Consider the following 16,135-nt stretch of genomic DNA (forward strand, 5'->3'; position numbering starts at 1 on the left):
TAACTCTCTCTGAGGATACACTTGACAGTTCTGCATCCTCGTTTTCAGCAGCTGTCAGCAATCTCCTCTGAAAACTCCTGGTTTTATCCAGATATTACAGATGAAAAAATTCTCCTGTAGATATTCACTGAACATACAAGAAATTATTAGATGTTAATCAGCCACATGTTGTCTACTGCAAAAAGAATGTGTCAGATGACTAATGTGAATGTAAGAAATGATTTAGTGATGGATCAGTGAATGGTACACAGTTTGTGTGCAATCTTTCAGCCTTTATCATGGCTAACACCAGCAGTGTGTAACTAGAAAGTCAATGTCATGATGACTAAAAGCAGCTGGTCTTTGTAGGAGTAATTTGTGTGACCCTGTATAATATTAAGCCCCTGTACGAAGCTGGATAAGTGATTGGCATTCCTGGTTCTGTAGTGTACTGAGTAATATAACCTTGCTGACACCAGTGGATGTTGCAGGAAAAACTAATCCTAAAATGCAAAGGTTGGGTGCAAGTCAAGAACTCAAAGAGCAGTCTTAGTGCAGCATTTTTAATTGCATTTTAAAAAGTAAGACAAGCTATGACAGCTGCCTACAAATCGCTTTCTGGCTGAAGGGCCTCACTGGCATTATTTGTAAAATGTCCTTGTAATCTGCACTGTGACTTTTGTAAATTTCTCCTCTGTGGCGTCGCTTTGGGGGAACAGTGTTTTGGAGGAAAGTCAGATGTCTTTCAGTCAAGACCTTCATTCTAATATGGAAAGCAGGGGAAGGCTTCAGACAGTGTGCTAAATTATAAAATCTAACACCTTTAGACAAATAAGGGTGATTTTTGTTGTGCATTTAATAAATCTCTGACACTGCTGCTTGGGCTTTGTCTGATTAAAGTTCTTATCTCTGTATTTACAGCCCTTACCATCATTAATTTTTAAATATGAAACGAGGGCCCAAATGTAAAAACCATGCAAGTAGCTCCTTTGACTTCAGTGGGATGACTTGTCAGAGTAACAGGTTTCAGAGTAACAGCTGAGTTAGTCTGTATTCGCAAAAAGAAAAGGAGTACTTGTGGCACCTTAGAGACTAACCAATTTATTTGAGCATAAGCTTTCGTGAGCTACAGCTCATTTCATCGGATGCATACTGTGGAAAATACAGAAGATGTTTTTATACACACAGACCGTGAAAAAATGGGTGTTTATCACTACAAAAAGTTTTCTCTCCCCCCACCCCACTCTCCTGCTGGTAATAGCTTATCTAAAGTGATCACTCCTAAATGGCCCACCTTGATTATCATACACATTGTAAGGAGAGAGTTGCAGGTTCGGACTATTTAGTTAGTGGAGAGTCTGAAGAGGAAAATACTTGCCAAAAATGGGTTTGTTTGTCTCTTAGCTATGTCGATACAATATTCAAATCTATACTATGTAGCTCATATTTAAGAACCCCATCTTAAAATGTCCAGAAAGGAATAAGTCCTCAGATTTCTTAGTCATATCACTGGTACCATATAATTGACAGGAGAATATTTTTAGTTGGGGGCTGGGGGAGAGAAACACAACTGTATGAGCAGTACACTAAAGGTATAGCCCTTCCATACAATACTAGATTTTCTGTTCAGAAATATGTAACATATTGCCATTAAATACCGAATGTGTTGTTCTTCTGCCAGATTATCTTTTATGCTTGAAGGTTGTAGGCTGTAGACCTGGGCTTACTTGAGATCAGAATCAGTCTGTGTATTTATGACCTAGGGCCACTATTTGTTCACATGTATGTAAATGTCTAAAGCTTTTGCTTTTGTATGTTGTTAGAAATGTGTTAGCAAGTGCCTCAGCTGACAGCACTGTAATTCTGTGGGATATGTCCATGGGTAAACCGGCAGCAAACCTTACTTTACATATGGACAAGGTATGTGGATATTGTTATATTTCTTCCGTTGTAAAATATAGAAAACAAACTGCAACTTATTACATTGAAAGGTTAGTGGCAAACTCTAATGTTGCAAAACTGCTTTGGTTATAACCACCATGTCAAATGTTCATAATTTTCTGAGTGAATCACTTTTGTGGATTACACTATTTAGGCTCTGTCAAAATCTAATTTGTTTTATCCTTTGGAAAGTTAGAGGGAATATTTAACTCAGATTTTTAGGGCATCTTAAAATGCTTTTCATTTAAATGTAACCCCATGACTGTTTTAAGACAAGGAGAAGCCTAAAAGTGCTGTCATAAGTGACAGAAGAATAGACCTGAAAAAATGGGTTAGATCAGGGGTCAGCAACCTTTCAGAAGTGGTGTGCCAAATCTTCATTTATTCACTCTAACTTAAGGTTTCGCATGCCAGTAATACATTTTAATGTTTTTAGAAGGTCTTTTTCTATAAGTCTATAATATATAACTAAACTATTGTTGTAAAGTAAATACAGTTTTTAAAATGTTTAAGAAGCTTCATTTAAAATTAAATTTAAAATGCAGAGCCTCCTGGACTGGCGGCCAGGACCCGGGCAGTGTGAGTGCCACTGAAAATCAGCTTGCATGCCGCCTTTGGCACGTGTGCTATAAGTTGCCTACCCCTGGGTTAGATTGTCAATAGTTCCTTTATAGGACAATGAGTAATGGTAACAATGTTTCTAGCCCAGGTATGTTTTAATTAGGGCTGTCAACTAATCGCAATTAACTCACACGATTAACTCAAAAAAATTTATCATGATTAATCGCACTGTTAAACAATGGAATACCAATTGAAATTTATTAAATATTTTGCATGTTTTTCTGCATTTTAAAATTTCTTGATTTCTATTACAACACAGAATACAAAGTATACAGTGCTCACTTTATATTATTTTTATTACAAATATTTGCACTGTAAAAATGATAAATGAAAGAAATAGTATTTTTCAGTTCACCTCATACAAGTACTCTTTATCTTTTCTCTTTATCATGAAAGTGTAATTTATAAATGTAGATTTTTTTGTTAGATAACTGCACTCAAAAACAAACCAATGTAAAACTTTAGCGCTTACAAGTCCACTCAGTTCTACTTCTTGTTCAGCCAATCGCTAAGCCAAACAAGTTTATGTACATTTACAGGAGATACTGTTGCCTGCTTCTTATTTACGTCATCTGAAAGTGAGAAGAGCCATTCGCATGGCACTATTGTAGCCGGTGTCACCGGTATTTACATGCCAGATATGCTAACCATTCATATGCCCCTTCATGCTTCGGCCATCATTCCAGAGGACATGCTTCCATGCTGATGATGCTTGTTTAAAAAAATAATGCGTTAATTAAATTTGTGACTGAACTCCTTGGGAGGAGAATTGTATGTCTCTTGTTCTATTTTACCTGCATTCTGCCATATATTTCATATTATAGCAGTCTCGGATGATGACCCAGGATGTTATTCATTTTAAGAACACTTTCACAGCAGATTTGACAAAATGCAAAGAAGGTACCAATGTGAGATTTCTAAAGATAGCTACAGCACTCTACCCAAGGTTTAAGAATCTGAAGTACCTTCCAAAATCTGAGAGGGATGAGGTGTGGAGCATGCTTTCAGATGTCTTAAAAGAGCAACACTCAGATGCAAATACTACAGAACTCAAACCACCAAAAAATAAAATCAACCTTTTGCTTGTGGCATCTGACTCAGATGATGAAAATGAACATGTGTTGGTCGAGCAGAACCTGTTGTCAGCATGGACACCTGTCCCCTGGAATGGTGGTTGAAGCACGAAGGGACATTCGAATCTTTAGCGCCTCTGGCACATAAATATCTTGCGATACTGGCTACAACAGTGCCTTGTGGCCGCCTGCTCTCACTTTCAGGTGACGTAAACAAGAAGCGGGCAGCATTATCTCCTGCAAATTGTAACCAAACTTGTTTGTCTGAGCGATTGGCTGAAGCAGGACTGAGTGGACTTGAAGGCTCTAAAGATTTACATTGTTTTGAATGCAGTTTTTTTGTAAATATTTCTGTGTTTGTATTTTCAAACTACAGGTCGCAACCAAGTGCTGGGTCATGGAATATAAGGCACTGGGTCGTGGTGATTCTGGTCAGTACCGCCGACCAGGCTGTTAAAAGTCCCGTTGGCAGTGCTACCCATCTAAGACAAGCTAGTCCGGGGCACAGCGTAGTGTCGGAACAGGTAGGGAAGTGGCCAGCAGCAGGTCTGCCCACGCTCTGAGCACCAGCTCCTGGCCAATGGGGGTGGAGGGTGGTGCCTGCGGGCGAGAGCCGCACGGAGCCACTTGCGTACCTCCTACCTAGGAGCTGGAACTGCTGCTGGCCGCTTCTGGGGCGCAGTGTGGTCTGCAGTGCCAGAACAGGCAGGAAGCCTGGCTTAGCACCCCCACTGCATTGCTGACTGGGAGCTGCCCGAGGGAAGCCCATGGCCCAATCCCCTGCCCCAGACCTGAGCCCCCCCAAACCCAGAACCCCTTCCTGCACCCCGAACCCCTCATCCTTGGCCCCACCCCAGAGCCTGTACCCCCAGCCGAGAGCCCTGACCCCCTCCTGCACCCCAGCCCTGAGCCCCCTCCCACATCCTGAACCTCTCGTTCCTGGCCCCACCCCGCAGCCCTCACACCCCAACCCTCTGCCTCAGCCATGAGCCCCTCCCACACCCTAAATCCCTCATCCCCAGCTCTGTTGCATCACAGGCATCAATAATTTTCTTCAACTGGGTTGCCAGAAAAAAATTTTGTATTAGGTGAATTGAAAAATACGATTTCTTTTGTTTTTTACAGTGCAAATATTTGTAATAAAAATAAATATAAAGTGAGCACTGTATGCTATGTATTCTGTGTTGTAATTGAAATCAATATATTTGAAAATGTAGAAAGCATCCAAAAATACTTGGTATTCTATTATTGTTTAACAGTGCGATTAATCTTGTTAATTGCTTGACGGCCCTAGTTTTAATATATGGCACCTAGATATTATGATGACAGGTGCTTTAGAAATACTTAGCTCTTTGTAATTAAAATGTGAAAATTATTAATATAATCTCAATCATCTAGTCAACATAGATCACTGCTCTTGGCAAACTTCTCATGTACTTGTTTTTTTTCTTTGCTCCTGCATGCATAGTTATACAGTTGTTTTTGTCCAACTGGAAGCAGATTTTTTTTACCCACCCCAGCTTATTTTTTGAAGATTTTTGGCAAAAGAGGGAACACCTCTTGTTTCACCTCTGGTGAGGTCCTCTTGGAAATCTAAAATGAATGTCCTCTATCTTGCTAGATGCATACTCTGCTCTGTGAAAAGGTCTTGAGTACCAGCAAGTATACCAGAGTTATAGGGAATAGTGCTGTACCTTATCCTACATGACACTGACTGAAACAGGTGTCCTGTATGTATTTTAAATCCCAATGTGTGTTTCTAAAACTTTCAATGTCCTTATTAGGTCCAGACGCTACAATTTCATCCATTTGAAACACAGACCCTTGTTTCTGGATCTTATGATAAGTAAGTGGGGAAATATTTGCTTTTTGCACTATTGTAGGTGGGTCTGGTAGCACCATCTTGTATTCAGGTTGCTGGATACTTCCTCTTATAAAACCTAATTTTCAATAGCTTATAACTTTTTGCCAAATTTTTAACTGTTTGGGATGAAGTTTTCCATGCCAGGTGTCTGCCTCATGATAATTTTTAATTTATTAATTCCGCCAGAAAGCTTTGGCTGCTTCCAGATATGAGGTTAGGGGAAAATGTTTTCTCCCGTAAAATAAATAAATAAATAAATAAAAATCCTGGCTACGTTTTCTTTGTAAAGCTCTAGCAATCCCATGCTTTGGAGCAGGTACTTGAAGTTTGGCAGAAGGTGGTGGCCTTTGTCTCGGGACGGTGCATTTCTTCATTCCCATGAAAAACAGCCTAAATTTGATCAATTTAGAAGCCTTTGACAAATTGCAGTTCACCCAGGCTCAGCAGAGACTTCTGTGCTCTTACTGTTCCTCTCTCCACTGGGCCTAGGTAGCACAGATGAGGAAGTAGGCTGATTTGAATGAAGAAGGGACACAAACCAGACCTATGGGAGGTGTAGATTAGGTTAACGAGACCTGTGGGAGGTTGGGGGGAGAGGGCTGAGTCTGGAGACACTGAGGGCAAGCAAACTTGGAACTAGTGGGTTGGAGGGAAGGAGATGTGGTGGGGGGAGAACGGATCTGATGGGGAGCTGAGGTGCAGAGGGAGAACTGGGAATGGCTGGACAAAGGGGCTGGAACAAGTAGCCAGGAGAGGGATATAGGGGAACGTGGGTTGGGGGAGATGACAGGAGGCATGAGAGTGACAGATTGGCTAAGGAGCCAGGAGGAGTGGAATTGGGAATGGGTGTGGACAGTGGCTGGGATGGTGTATGTGGAATGGTGAGGATAGGGCTTGCTGGGCAAGGTGACTGGGACTAGGCTGAGAAGCCTGAGGAATGGAGATAGGGACTGGAACAGAGACAGAATTGGAATTAGGGACAGGTTGGAGAGGATGGGGCAAAAGGGGTCATGTTTGGGGGAAATGAGCAGAAGTCTGTGCTCCCTAGAGCAGACTTTTTTCTAGAGCTTGAAATGGAACCCAAGATTCCTGAGTGTCAACATTCCTCGTTGGTCAGCAGATACGCTGCAAAGTGTCCCATCCGCCTCTAGTGTGGTCCACATAGAGGATGGCAACCTATAGTTACTGTTAGCTCAAGTGGCAGATGTGTCTGCAGTGGAGCTAAGGGTTCCAACCCTGACGATGAGCCATGTCTGTCAGTGCAGTACCACATGATGGAAATTGGGTGGTTTTAGTTCCCTTTTTTTTTTTTAAACGTAGGAAATTACACAGAACTGCATAAAAAGGCCTTTATTAAAGTTGAAAAGTAAAGCACTCAAAAGTTCAGAAATGCTAGAATGAAGGTTGCCTGTGCAGCCTAAGTTTGGCTCCCCTGTGTGTCTGCATTATGGTGCAGTCTTCAATTATATGATCACAGCTATTTTTTCCACAGGATGCCTGCCTGACTTGGTACTTGAGATGGACCTGATCTGGGAATGAACTGGGGTTTTGTAGTGAAAGAGACTTTTGTCTGTAGGATGCCTGTTTCATTTCTTGCAGAAGTGGAGAGGTGTGTAGTAAATGAAGCAGGGAACTGTAGGAAGAGAAAAGATGGTCTCAGGTCGAATGCTGCCCTGGGGAATGGGATTCTGTCCCTGCGTGAGTTCCTTGTGATCTTGGGCAAGTCACCTAAGCCAGATTTTTCACAGATTGCCACTCACTGTATGTTCCTCATTTTCTGGATTCCAAACTAGAGACCCTAGGGTCTGATTTGCAGAAGTGCTGAGCTTGCCCAGTTGCAATTATAGTCAGTCGGAGCTCTGCTTTGAACTTATTAAGTGCTATATAATGTTAACTACTCTGAAAAATCAGGTTCTATATGTCTCAAATAGAGCACCCAGAATTAGTAGATGTTTTTGATATTAATTTCTCTGTTCCTCACTTCTCCATCTGTAAAACTGGGATAATATCCCTTCACAGAGGTGTTGTGAAGCTAGATTAATGTTTGTGAAGCACTCCAATACTATAGTGATGAGCACTATAGAAAAGCCACTGAGGAGATTCTCTCTTTGGAGCAGGGGTTGAATAGTGTGTGTAGTAAATAAGGCCTGGGGCCACATGCTGCACAGTGAGAAGACAAAATATTGAGTAGTTGCTCGTCCATGTTGTGCACTGCATAAGGCGCAGGGATTCTGTGGAAAAAATAGGATGCGATCATGTCATTAAAGACTGTATCCTAATATGTGCTCACAAGAGGGCTGAATTAAGGTGGCACAGGCATTCTGCCATTTCCGACCCTTTCCTCATTTCCTAACTTTTGAGTGCTTGACTTTGTGACCGTAATAATGTTCTTTTAATGTAGTTGTGTGTGTGTGTGTGTGTGTAATATATAAAGGGACAGAAAGTGTTTATAGGGGAATACAGAGATTCCAGCTTTGGTGTATAGTCGCTTCGCTGTTTCTTAGCTATACTTCCTGCGTGTTGTTCTCTGCTTAAATACCAGTCATCCTGTTTCATTTATTTATTTAAGTATTCTCTTAGCAGGTCTTTGTTTCCAAAGCTTGCATTTGGCTACTTCAGAAGGATATACTACCTGTTCTCATATTTGTCTGAGAGGGGAGTAATTTTATCTGATTAATGGTACCCACCATTATTTCATTCCATAACTACTCTTTCCTGTCAAATTTCTGTTCTAGGTTTTAATATTTTTCCCTTCACATTGCCACATTTAAAAATGTATCCAAGGCAGTCACACCTTTTCATTTGCTGCATTTAGCTTATCTTAGAAATCTGGTAGAGTCTCTTAAAATATTTAGATGGCCTCTGGGATGGTTTTGAGTCTACTCCTATGCCCAGTTTTCCTTTTTTTGCTAGGGTAGACTTCTCCAAGTCGTCTGCAGCCAGTCCTCCAATGCCATAAGCACCCGTAAACCATTGTACTGATTTCCTTGAAGTATCCTGCGACCTAGAAGTAGTTGAAGGCTTCTGAAGGATGTCTGAGAAAGAAATGTTTGTTGAAATGAGCTTTCATGACATAAGTCAAGGAAATCTATTAAAAGCTATGCTATAGCAACAAATGTGCTTTTCTGCTGCGGGATGGAAGACATGAGGCTTTCAGATCAGTGTTTGGGCTTTATGTTTTTGTTTTTAAACTACAAGATTATATTGTGAATATTAACTGAGTTGAAGAGGTTTCTGAAGCTATGGTGTCTCTTTCCTCCTTTCAGGGGTGAAAGTAAACCGGTATGGGCCGGTACGGTGTACGGGTAAAAAGTGTCTGCCGGTACTGCCCCGTACCCAGCTGACTTTAAAGTGCTGCTGTGACTTTAACATCGCTGCCCCTTTTGCTCCCCCCGGCGGTGGCGGTGGCCCTGCCGGGTCCCTTAAAGCACCGCTGCTGCAAAGGACCATGTTTAAAGTGCTCCTGTGACAGCACTTTAATGTCGTTGCCCCTTTTGCCTGCCGTTGGTGGGGGGGGAGGGAAGGAGCAGCTGCCCTGGGGCTGGCAATTTAAAAGGGCCTGGGCCTCCAGCCACTGCTGCTGCTACCGCAACAGCGTCCGAAGCCCCAGGCCTTTTAAATTGTTGCTGGAGCCCTGGGCGGCGTGGGCCAGGCAGTGTGGAAGGGCCGGCTGGGGGGACGCTAACCCCCAGCCCCTCCCCTTCCGCCTGAGGCCCCGGCCCCCGTACCGGTAAGTCTTCGGCTTTACTTTCACCCCTGCCTCCTTTCATTAACATCAAACAACTTTGGCATGCTTGCTGCCACTTGAAGAGTTTCTGCCCCATTGGGCTCAACTCAAGAATTATCGGAGTCCCACATGAGCCGCTCATTCTCATCATCTCATCTCTCGCTCATCTTAAATATAGGATGTCCCCAGCCACTTCTAAAGCTTAATGTCCTGTTTAAAGCGTATTTGAAAATACACACAAGATGCATTTTTCATAAATTGATTTCCAAACTAACTGGTTATTTGAAACTAGTAAAATGAAATTATGTATGTTCATATTGAAGTGATATGCTGGTGTATAATTCTGGCCCCTATGCGATAGTATTTCCTGTGTAGTGATTGTATTGGAATTTATCTGCCTCATTTAGTCTCAACAGAATGGCTCTTGTACCCTCAAGAAATACCTTGGTCCGTAATATAAATCCTTTCTACATCTTTAGCATCATCTTTTATTTGCTTTTCAAAAGTCAATCTGAAAACCTAAATGCTTCCTGTGTTTTGAAGCTGCTTTCATTCAAATTCATGAATAAATTAGTGAGAACATTGCTAGGTAATAATGATAAACCAAACTTCATGAAATGTTCTGATGTGATTTCTTCTAGGTCTGCTGTCCTATATGACTGCAGAAGTCCACAGGATAATCATCGAATCTGGCGGTTTAGTGGACAGGTTGAGAGAGTGACTTGGAATCATTTTTCACCTTGTAACTTCCTCGTGAGTATATATTCTATAACCACACGCTTATGGCTGTCAATGGTGCACTTTACCTGCTAATCAAAGACAAGGGTGTAGCTGTTCAGTTGTTGTCACTGCTATTTCATGGGCCGAGTTGAGCTACCAGCATTTTCCCCGTTAGGTGTATAGACCTTGATTGATAACCCGCCAATAATTAGTAATGCTGATTACTTATGAATTTGGTATCTTTTTCACATGAATGCAGTTACACCATCACTCAGCCAATTTGTACTGTTTCCTTATCACCCTGGAGACTTATTTCTGAGCCATGTTTCATTAATTTCTAGTGGTTGAAGTAGATTTTCCTCTGCTGCAGCCCTGTTGTCTCACTGATACCCTCTATTGAGATGTTACTTGCTCAGAATTTTTATTTCAAACATTTTAAGTATAGATGAGACCACTTTAATTTAATCCCTTACTTAAGCACTAGAAGGCACTGTCTGACAAGTGTAGCTGGTCAAAAAATATTGGAAATTTTAATGAAAAAACAGGGTTAGACAGGGATTCAGTCTCCACATCCATTCACTTCTTTGCTTACAATCACCAAACGTGACTTGCATTTCATTGCATTTGTGAAGTAATCACCTTTTTGCTAAGACCACCAACTCATTTTACATAGACCAGATCAGATAACTTTTCAGTCACTATTGACCGGGGATAGATTTGAAGTGGTAGCCAAGAGGTGAAAGGCTCCATATCCTCTGACATAGTGGGGAACAGCCCAGATCAGTGAGGGGCTGTGTCCCCCTGTCCTGTAACTTGTGGTGCCTTGCGATGCCTTGTCACTGTAGCATCCAATCTGGACTGCTCACAAACAGCCTTCCAGCATGCAGGTCACTCCCAGATGTTTGTGTAACGGCAGCCTGCCAGTCATACTCTAGCTCTCACCAGCCGTGGTGATACTGCAGGGTGATCCGAACACACTGCTACTTCTCCCAGATTTTCCCCCAGAAATGCATGTCTTATACTGCCCAGCCCTCTCCTGGGCAGTCCCAATTATGTTAAGTCCGTTATTCCTTTAACGGATAATATACACTAGACTGTTATCTTAAAGAGTTACCCAGGAACTTCAACTTAAACACACTGGATTAAATAAAACAATAAAACAAATTTAGTAACTACAAATAAATTGATTTTAAGTGAGTACAAGTAATGAGGCATAAACGTCAGAAATAGGCACTAGAAAATGTTTTATTTTTCTTGTAACTAACTTCTCAGACTATATTAGATTCAAGTAAAATTTCTCACCGCATCCTTCTAGCAGCTTTACTGACCAAACTCTTTAGATCAGAACCTCTCCCCCACAGTTCCATGGCTGTTTCCTTTGTCTTCTCAGGTGCAGAGAATGAGGTGGGCAGGGAAAAAGAGTGGCGTCTGGGTGTGTTTGCCCCTCCTTTTTTATAGTTCCTGTTTGAAAAGCATTTCCAGCTGAGAACGGGAGACAGGCAGTCTGCTGAAAGAAGGAGACTCCATGCTGTTTCTTTGTTTACATGCAGATCTTGGTCCCTGCCTCCCTTCCTTGTCAAAGACTTGTCTGGGAAATGTACTTCAGGCATGATTTTAGCGTATGTTCATAACTTTACCTATAATGTTGCTATATGCACTTTACCTTGATATTACTGATCAGCAAGTTGAGTTTTCAAATACATCACAAGGCATACCTTGTACAAAGATTATTATAATAGTGCGGCGGCTGTGAACACAGGTGTTTTCCATCACATATCCCATTACCTAGTGTTTGAGTCATGCGGTGTGTCAGCTGTGCAAGCTATTTAAGTGCAAGCTTAATCAAGCGTAGTTTCTTGTTTAAGAAATGTGTTCTCATCTTGTTCAGGATACTGTAATATAAAGTCTGACTTTGATGGATTTTACAAACTTTAGATTGGATGCTTAATTCTTAGGCTGTTTCTAGTGAATTGATACGGCAATTTCTTTTGACAACGTAATGTTTTCCCCAGGCTAGCACAGAAGATGGCTTTGTGTACTGTCTAGATGCTCGTTCCGATAAGCCACTTTTTACTCTGAAAGCTCATGATGAGGAAGTATCTGGTAAATTTTATATCTTCCTTTTATATGTAAAACATGCCCATTAACGTGTAGTTGGAATAAGTCTTTTAAATAGTTAAGTAAATATGAACTTGTTTGAGAGAGAGAGTCTTTTGTTTAGCAAAAACCTTAAGTACTAACCATGGTAGCTGGCCATTTAAATGGCCTCTTGGTCGAGTTGTATTTTAAGGGATGTATGTTTTGACCATAGTGCATTTTTCTCATAGAATTGCATGAATAAAAATGTCAAAGCAAATATCACTGGTTTGGGTCACATTCTTGAATGAAGTAGTTTGCACAAAAATATTCCTGCATGAAGAGGTTTCTGCAAAAACAAAAGAAACACCATTGATCTTTTTTGTATTTTAGTTTTTTAGATTAATAATCTCTCTCACACTCTGGGCCAGTGATGATTATTACTAACACGTACACACTCTGCAACTGACTCAAAAATGAGCACATAGTCTGGGATAACAAAAAGAAGTGCCTCTCTGATAGCTGAAAGAGGAGGCCATGAGGCTGGACAGTTGTCAGAGAAGCCATGAAGTAAGGAATTAGCAGTTGGAAGAAGAGGATTGAGCAATGATTGCCATCTGAGAGGTCCTGGTTACTGCCAGAGGAGAAAGGGGCACTGAAGGTTTTTCACACCCAGAAGGATCCCTGCTTCTCCCACTAAGTGTGTGTGTGGGGGCGCACAATGTTTCTGTTGGTCTCCCAGTCCTTCCTTTAAGGCACATGGAGAATATGAGGTTCTTTTGACTTCCCTTTAAAATGTTACACAGGGAAGAAAAATATGTAACAATTAAATGGTGATTTTAAACTGATCTGTTCTAACTTTTCAGGACTCCAATTAAGCAGTCAGATCAAAGGGTGCCTTGTGACATCATCTGCTGACAAATATGTGAAAATTTGGGATATATTGGGAGACAAACCAAGTCTGATCCATTCCAGGGATATGAAAATGGTAAGTAGCTTATATGTCATTCTAAGAAAGTTTACGTATAAACCATGATTAATAAAGCTCACTTTTGATTTTAACCAGGCTTCATTGTCTTCATTAACCAGGCTTAACACTTCACATGAATTGGGCATCTTGTCCTGGGTACTGTTAGTACATCACACAATTCAACACATGACTGGCAGCCTCTGCTTTAAAGCCTTGGACCAGAAAAGGCAATTATTTTTTAAAAATCATTCAAAATCAGTTTTGAAGAGGCATAGGAGGGCCTTACATTTGTTTAAGTTGTTCTGTCAAGGTGTGTTAAGGTGCCTTTTTTTGGACATTAAAACAATATTTTTTCCTCTAGGGTGTTCTCTTCTGCGCAGCTTGTTGCCCTGATTTGCCATTTGTCTATGCCTTTGGAGGGGAGAGAGAAGGGCTTCGAGTCTGGGATATAAGCAGTATTTCTGCAGGTAACATAATCTCATTAATCAGAGTTTCAGGGTTCCATTTCTTCTCCCTAATATACTGCATATTCAGTAATACATCAAACGAAGCAACAAGGTGGTTGAGAGAACTGCAGGCTTCCGGTGGGTAATGAGGTGTATCCAGCATCCTGTTACGTTGTTCTGCTGCTAACAGTGTGCCACGCGCTTTGGGTAGATTAGTCCCTGTCCTGATGAGGTTTCAGTCTAAGTGGAACAGGTGCCTTGATCTCATGCTTTGAAATATGGCATTGCAGTCTCACAACGAAAGTGTTGGAATCCTGCTTTTTTTTTTCTGTTCTTTTTTTTTTTTTTTTAAAGTGTGAATCTTTAAAAAAAAAAAAAAAAAAAAGTTCATTTTGGTTAAGAATTTTGAAGTGAAGCCTCCAATGTTTGTTAAAAATTATGTATTTTCTTTCAAGGTGTATACAAAGGTGACATTGGTTTAGCTTATTCTTTTCGTTTGTCTAATGTACTGTTTTTTTAAATGCTGGCTGCATGGCTGAGGTTGAAGATCTTCAGTTACTTTTTATATTTCGTCTCTAGAACCACTGGCTTTTAATATGCAAAAAAACTTTTGGCTGTGGTTTGCAACAGTTGGACTGGTTTTGTCCGCATGCCCAATTGTATTGTTTTATCGTGTTATAAACAGTAGTGATGTTGGATCTACCTTTTAGAAGGCATGCAGAAAATCAAATGAAAATCTAAACCCTAAAACCAGAATTAAATTAATACCTTATGCAAAACTTAGCCTATCTCCAAGTGTGAGTAGGTGGATACCACTTAAGTACATAGGAAACAACCTGCCTTTCTCACACTTCTCTTCAGATAGAACAATCACAGACCATTTGCAACATGACCACAGAACAGCAGCCAGCAGCTCTGTGCAGGAGAAGAACCATGCCTTCCTCTTAATGTACTTAGCATAATTTCTTTGTTTTGAAATATAAAACTTAAACCCTCTTGGTTGAAAAAAAAGCTTTCAAGACTCTGTTCGACTAAGTTTAAGGTTCCCATTTCATTACTGTAAACCATGCTCTAGCTGCTGTAGTGATCTTCTCTCCAGGATACTGGCATTTATGTAATCTCTTGCGTTGCAGTGAATGAAGTTTTTGGAAGCAGAGAGAGGCTGGTAGCTGCCAATACAAACTCTGCAACTAGCAGCTCCTTTGCCAGCAGTAGCAGCAAAAGTCCAGAAGCAGAAATGGAATCATGACGGATCAAACCTCACACAGATAGTATATAAATGCAAAACATCAAACCAGAGTATACTTTTGGACCTCAGTTAATATGTATTCTGCACCCACTGGTTTGGAAAGTGTTTATGGAAGTGTATCAAGTTTCCTGCAATCTGCAGCTTTTTTTCATCTTATGGGAGGAAAACATGGTCTTGTGGTTAAGAGATAGGAGTCAGAAGTTATGGGTCCCTGCCTCTCACTAACTTGGAAAAGAGGCACCTTACTTTACCTAGCACTGAAATGGGGATTACAAACACACATGTGATGTGCTAACTTCACTTGTAAAGTGATCTATATAATTTGGCAGGAAAGAACTGTGCTACTGTAGAGTGTATATAAAGGATTGTAATAAGTATGGATTTGTTTTTAGTTACAAATGAAAACTACTTCAACTGAAAATTGCCCTCGTATTTAAGTCAAGGGCTGACCAAAAACACTTTTAGTGTAAGTAGTCAAACAATGCTTAAGTTCCCCCAGAGTAATCTGAGGATGGACTGTTTAACAAATTTCCAGTATCGCTTCTGAAAGATTAACATCTTATTTTAAATCTCTTAGAACAGTGTTTTTCAACTGGTGGATGGCAACCGCTAGGGGGAGGGAGGTGAAAGGCAATTGAGGGCACTCAAAAGTGAAGCACTGTAAAACTACCATATAAAGAAAATCTCACTCCCTAACCCTTCAACGTCAATTATTCTGTAAACTTCTCAAATTACACGATTTATTGTTGTGATATTGATACATCCCCCCTGCCCTCTCCCCCAAGTAAATGGAAGGGGGGTTGTAGAAATCTTTGGCTGTGAATAAAAGGTCACCAACCTGAAATATGAAACTCATAACCAGCCACAGGCTTTGGCCATTACACAAAGTTATGGGTATTCTTTAAATACAGTATCTTAGACTACTAAACACATGCAACTATCCCACATTCTTATTAAACTGGAGGGAACACAGAGAGGGCTTTTAAACAGTCTCTAATTAGGTTTACCTAATTATGGCATGGGTTAGGATAGCAGTAGCTAATGGATATGAAGTGTGCATAATGGAAAGCTCTACGTGGTGTGTACTTAATCTTTAAACAACACTGCTTCAGTATGTGCCATTTTAAAATAAGAAAGACACACCAAAGTAAATCCTGCCAGGATAAAAATAAAAAGGGCGGTTTGTACTTATCCCAGTGCTGGCTGGCTGCCTGGGGTGGCGGACTTGCTGTCCTGTCCCAACCTCTAGCTTGCTGATCAAAGCAGGAACTCTCAGGTTTGTCTGTTCTTGCCATAGCTTGCCCCCCTGTGTGCTTTAGTTCTTCTTGTATACTCCAGAGGAGTACTGATCACTGGATTTCCCCCCCCTCCCCCCCCCCCAAGTAGTCCATCCCTAACCTATAGTCCTGACATTGTTTCATTCTGTCTTGACTCCAGTCTTCTTATTAAAGTATCTTTCTGTCACTTAG

The 16,135-nt window shown here is 40.9% G+C and overlaps 1 protein-coding gene across 2 annotated transcripts in view; it reads left to right on the plus strand.

Moving 5' to 3' along the window:
* The window catches only part of PWP1 (PWP1 homolog, endonuclein), a 39,114-nt gene extending 22,979 nt beyond the window's left edge, over nucleotides 1-16,135 (plus strand). For both annotated transcript variants that reach the window (XM_077829075.1, XM_077829085.1), the window contains 7 exons: nucleotides 1,803-1,899; nucleotides 5,399-5,460; nucleotides 9,847-9,958; nucleotides 11,938-12,028; nucleotides 12,868-12,989; nucleotides 13,333-13,438; nucleotides 14,551-16,135. In XM_077829075.1, the coding sequence (XP_077685201.1) occupies nucleotides 1,803-1,899; nucleotides 5,399-5,460; nucleotides 9,847-9,958; nucleotides 11,938-12,028; nucleotides 12,868-12,989; nucleotides 13,333-13,438; nucleotides 14,551-14,666 (706 nt within the window). In that variant the 3' untranslated portion in view covers nucleotides 14,667-16,135. The remainder of the gene's footprint in view (nucleotides 1-1,802; nucleotides 1,900-5,398; nucleotides 5,461-9,846; nucleotides 9,959-11,937; nucleotides 12,029-12,867; nucleotides 12,990-13,332; nucleotides 13,439-14,550) is intronic.

Source organism: Eretmochelys imbricata, chromosome 1 (assembly GCF_965152235.1).
Source record: "Eretmochelys imbricata isolate rEreImb1 chromosome 1, rEreImb1.hap1, whole genome shotgun sequence".
NCBI classification, from domain to species: domain Eukaryota; kingdom Metazoa; phylum Chordata; order Testudines; family Cheloniidae; genus Eretmochelys; species Eretmochelys imbricata.